At 34.2% G+C, this 5,713-nt stretch overlaps 1 protein-coding gene across 1 annotated transcript in view; it reads left to right on the top strand.

Annotated features, from left to right (window-relative positions):
* LOC106876839 (corticotropin-releasing factor-binding protein) overlaps window positions 1–5,713 on the top strand; it is a 155,065-nt gene that overhangs the window by 146,981 nt on the left and 2,371 nt on the right. The window contains exons 7-8 of the mRNA XM_052970482.1: window positions 1,795–1,909; window positions 3,834–3,976. Coding sequence (XP_052826442.1) covers window positions 1,795–1,909; window positions 3,834–3,973 — 255 coding nt within the window. The 3' untranslated portion in view covers window positions 3,974–3,976. The remainder of the gene's footprint in view (window positions 1–1,794; window positions 1,910–3,833; window positions 3,977–5,713) is intronic.

Raw genomic sequence — 5,713 nt, 5'->3', positions numbered from 1 at the left:
ATATATATATATATATAAGAGGTGGCTAATTGTTTTGCCTTAACAGTTATATCAACGATCTATTTAGTATCTCAGATAAAGGTGTCAGTACCAAGCAGAAAAAGAGTAGAGAGAGCGTGTCTCCCTGGAATATTCCTCTTCTAATGGAGATGGATTTGGTTTTTACGAGTCGATCTTTTGTGCAGAGCTGTGTGGCATTTATTCATGGAATGTTTTATATACTTTATGTTTATTGGTGCGACCCTCTTCATGGCTAGCGTTTCCAGTATCCATGTGTGGGGACTACTATCAAAAGCCTTTCGATCCAGGCCATACTTAGACCCTTCTTCTTTCTGTAGCTGTCTTAATTTATGGCTTTATTGATCAATAGCTGATCTTCACGCCGAATGAGCCCTTGCAGCATCCTTTCTGCTCTTCTGGAAACAGGTTGTTTTCTTCCAGATATTTGCTAGTTCTCTGCGATATTATTGCAGTAAAGGCTTTGTAAATTTTAGGGAGACAAGTTATCGGTCTGTAACCTGTAATTTTGTAGGTTTGCCGTTTCAGTGGATTACTACTACTACTACTACTACTACTACTACTACTACTACTACTACTACTACTTTTATTATTATTATTATATTTTTGTCATTTACTTTGGTGGCACATTGTCTAGAGGAAGTTAATAATATGGACTTAAATTAAGACTTAAAATGTGAGAAAACGATTAAAAATAAAACGGAAGATGCAAAGAAAAGGAGCAGAGAGGAAAAGTGTTACAAAGTAATAAAAATGCGACAAATAAATGTTAAGAAGAAAATGTGAGAGCCTGGAAGTAACCAAGAAAGGAAAAAAGAATAATTGAGAATTATATTAAGAACATGAAAAATATAAAGCAAGTCAAGAGCGTATTATATATGTTTTTCAAAATCACAAACACTTGATACCGAGTTTTATTTCACTGCGCAGCGTTTCGATAGTTGTCTTAACTTGAACATTACGTTCCTTACTAGTGGAATTTGCTGGACGGAGCTATGCAAGACCCTGTTCTGTGAGTGTGAGTGTATGTGTGTGTGTGTGTGTGTGTGTGTGTGTGTGTGTGTGCGCGCGCGCGCGCCTCTATGTGTGCATGTATGTTCGTCTGTATATTCGCAGCCGTATACTGTGTATTCGGTGGGGGTTTTTTGTTACATTCATCGGTGTAATTTGATGTCGGTTCGCATCCTTTTATGCCAGACGTGACTTAGTCATTCGAAAAACGGAGAACGTTGGATATTTGGATATCTGACTGAAATAAGGACTAGGGTTTGTATGATCGAATTTACGCGCTAGAATGTAGCCCGATGATTTGCAACAAAAGTACAAAAGAATAAAGATCTACCTAACTATATGTAGACCGTGTGTGTGTGTGTGTGTATGTTTTTGTGTGCTTATGCGCGTATGTGTGTGCGTGCGTGCGTACGTGTACGTGAAAACATTTTTATAGAAATAGTTCTTTTCCTTTTCATTTCAGCCATTCTAATTTAACGAAGGGCCGTTCATTTTTATTTCTTAATGTCTCTGCAAAGCTAGCCATAAACATGCTAACCATAAACTAGTAGGATAAAGATAATGGTTATTTAAAACACCAAAAGAACATGCCTCTTTAGCCGCTCCACTCCTTCTTTTTCTTCATCTTTTTTATAGATTTTTTTTCTTATTACAGTTGCATTTCTTTTACTTTATTACTTTTTGCAGGTAATGACATCTGCAATCTAATTTAATTTCATATGTTTATGCAATGCCACATGTAAAAGATTAAATTCTTTATTTCAGTGCATGAAACGAGGCGGTAGCGATTACTTCCAGTTAAAGACGGGCGATGGACTTGATCCTAGGTTTATGCAATACACTTCGACTTCTATCTGCGGAACTTCTCGTTATAATCGATGTGAGTATAAAAGCAACTTCGCGTCTTGTTATCGCTGATGTTGTTGATTTTTTTTCTAATTGATGATATTATTGTACTATGATTATATTTGTTAAGAAATTTAATGGAACAAATATTTCTAATTTCCATCTTCGACCGGTACATTAGTCATGAGAATCTCGTCTTCTTTTCTAGCATATCATATCCAGGGATTACTTTATCTAATATATTTAATCCTATTTCAGACAATAAGTTTTGATTTGAAGGCGGTTTTGATACTATTTCTAGAGAGTCAAGTGATCCATCAAAAGCTTGTTCGCTAGCTTGGCAGAAGAATATAATGGTGCGGTGTAAAGCAATACAGTATACTTAATGCTGTTTAGAAAGCTAATATCGTCGTTAGTGTTATATTATGGATGCGGTTGTTCGAGTAGATTCAATATTTTCATACTTCAATTCAGGTTTAGTTTATATTTTAAGCTCGGGCTGATTATGCTACACTAACAGTATCCTTATTAACATTTTTATCTACTAAACATTTTTATCTGGTAAACATTTATATCTGCTAACATTTTTACCTGCCAAAATGTTCCTAGGTTTAAGGCTATCGCGAAAGGTCTAGTTGGAAGCTGAGCCTTCCGAGTTTCTACACAGGGCTTAGACAAACTGAAGAACCGTGGCAATGAGCGTGTGAATCGGGGAGGGGAATATGTCGAATAAAATCATAATTAACTGATCCTCCTGTATTTTCTTTTACCTAAAGCCCCTCGTATTCTTTCCGTTTGAATTTAATGCTTTCATTTGACTCCGATTGGAAGTCAGTGCTTTACCATAATGTTTACTAGAGGGAGTATCTTTAATATTATTTTGTGCATACGCATTTCTCCTATTCTCTAAAGCCAACAGTAGACATTAATTCTAAGTTGTTAATGTCCGTTTCCTATATTCTTTTAGAATAATCGACAGATAAGTGTGTGATATGAAAGTTTGCGTTATTCATGCGATACGATATTCAATTTATCAATATCTTACTGCGACACACCATTCAAACATTCGTCTTTTAGGTACATGAGACATCACATTAAGTATCTAGTATATACGATTTTAACAATGGTATAAAATATTAATGTAGCAATTCAATTTAGGAATAGAAAATGGATTTAGCGATTTGATTCCTCGAGAACTTAATTCCACACTATATAGTGCTTCACTTCATAACTATAATTTCAATCGTATTTTCTGATGAAAAAATTTAGCCATCACATTTAAAGTAATAAGTTGTTCGTTTTTGTAAACTAAGTAACTATATGAATGATGATGCTTGTATTCTAACGTTCAAACTGGTGTAAGACCTTTCAAACGTCTAAAAGGGCTTGTATAGAGCTGGTTACAACAATCGAATTACTTCTCTTTTGCAACACTGACAATCACAACGATTTCTTATCTACAATTATGACATAGAAGAAATGATTTTCTGTCCTCAGTCTGTAAAGTAATCAAACCGAGCTTTGGTTACATTCAGTACTATACTTTTCTTTGAAGTAGGGTCGAAATCCTGATTAATTCATTTCATTTCCTTCATCATTTAGATAATTTCTAGTTCCAGTCATTGTTCAGACAGGGGTAGATTTCCTAAACTGACTCACTATTAATGCACAAAGAGGAAACCAGTGACAGTTAGCCAGTGACAAATTAATGGACATGGAATATTTTCATTTATATCTAGGTATACAGAATTGGGTTCCAATACTTCTACCCCAAATTTCTTCCTGGTAAGGAATATAGGAATTTGGTTAAGCCCAAGAGTATGTATTTCTCATGCGAAAGTTGCAAGAAAATTGCTTCTGTCTTATGTTAGCCAAGAAAATTAACTCTAAATGTCATTTGGTCATTTATGTTTTTAAATCAAGAGATATATCACAGCTTTTCTTCTCTCTGTTCACAGATAACCCTGGCGTTTTGCTGGGCTGTGGGCACTCAGTTGTCCGTATGGTGTCCAGTGGTAACTACTATAATTCAGTGACATTCGCCTACCAAGAAGCGTCTGAAAAAGAATTGGAAACTCAGAATTATGACTTTTGTTGACAGGTAAGCTAGAATTCAAAGAATTTCAGAGATTATTAAACATCTCAGTTCTTGCCAGGATCAATTAGTGTCTTAATTTTGCACTCGACTCTTACGATAGTATCAGTATTTCACCTCTTTTAGGTATAAAAACTTAAGTACTGGTAATATCCTGAACTTAATTTCAAAGATGAATCTCGCTCCTGTAAATTTTATCCTAATATCCAATCAAAATATATTTCTATTTCAACTACTTTCTTCGCTTCCTTCTATTTTTACATTTCTTTATTTTTGTATGTAATTTTCTACCTCCACTCTCTGTTTCTCTATTTCAATATTCTCAATATTCTCTATCATAGTATTCAGCCCTTAAAATACAATCCTCGTGAAGACTCTCCTCCTTAAAACATCAAGACAGCACACGACCTATTATCACAATTGCACTAACGGAGATGCATTTCACCCCAGAAGTATTTTGTTTCCTATTTGAGTGCTAGACTTAATCTGTTGCACGTTTTAGCTGCAGGCAGTGACATCTCAATAATTAACACAGATACATGGAAAAAAGATCCGGAGACTTAAATTAAATGAAACCTTGAAAATTGCCCGTGGCGTTTTAGGAAAAAAATTATAGTTCAAAGGTGAATTGATAAGTAACATTTCGTTGAAAAAACATTAAAAGTAAAAGTTTTGGGGTTAAATAATACAAACTTGTTTGGAACTGTCGGATGAAATTGTTTAACTTATGGGACCTCCCCATAAATCTTTTCTGTAAAAAGGTGAAAGATTATTCATCTAGTACAAATAAGACGAATTAAAAAAATGAATGAAAAACATTTTTCGTGAAGTTCTGTCCGATGAAATAGGTCTACCAAAACGAAGGCGCAGTTTCAAATACAAGAGAACGTCATACCGACATTTAAACAAAAATGAACTGTACTGTTTGCAGAGTTAGAACAGATAAACTTAGAATTAGAGAGAGTAGAGAAATTGGTGTTATCCAGAAAGTGGAATATTCTGAATGGGCAGCAATAATTGTGATCATTAAGAAAAAGAATAATAAAATCAGAGTGTGTGCTGGTTTTTTTTTTTTTTACCACTGGAATTGAACACCAGGCATAAGAGTTATTAAAACTCAGAGTGGTGTTCGGAGGACAGAAACTTAGTTTAAAAAATTATACATTTTACTTACCACCACTTCTTCCCCTCCCCTCTTCAACTAATCACGTTTCGGACGTGCTAAGTAACTGAGTGATAAACAGAATTATTGTAAGATAAAAGATATAATGTGATATAAATATATCCATCACAGACTTATTGTATGAATGATTGCGTTTTCAAATCCAGATATCTGAAGAAGCGAACGAACTATGAAATTATAATTATATATTTCTATTACATAACATGGATCTTTTTTAAAACGGGGGCCACATTTTTCATTAATGTTTTACGTAGTGTTTTTGGTACCGAAAGACTTTCAAACTTCGTATACTTATCTATTTTGTGTTATAGAACAGAAAAATATTTTTGTATTCGAATTTATTTCATGTAAAAAATTGTCTTATTTCGATAATTTCAACCAATCACTGACGAGTATTCAGTTGTTTACATTTACTCCTTTGGCTGATTAAGCGGTGTAAAGCGTATTTAATTTCCATAGCTTCGTTTTGCTTTTTGCTTTTTAAATTTGCTGTTTTACCCTAACCCTAGCCCTATCACCGATAGAATTGTTTCAGAATCGTTTGTTTATGTAGTCGGCAC

The sequence above is a fragment of the Octopus bimaculoides genome, chromosome 9, assembly GCF_001194135.2.
Source record: "Octopus bimaculoides isolate UCB-OBI-ISO-001 chromosome 9, ASM119413v2, whole genome shotgun sequence".
NCBI lineage: Eukaryota > Metazoa > Mollusca > Cephalopoda > Octopoda > Octopodidae > Octopus > Octopus bimaculoides.
This window is presented reverse-complemented; position numbering and strand designations above follow the sequence as displayed.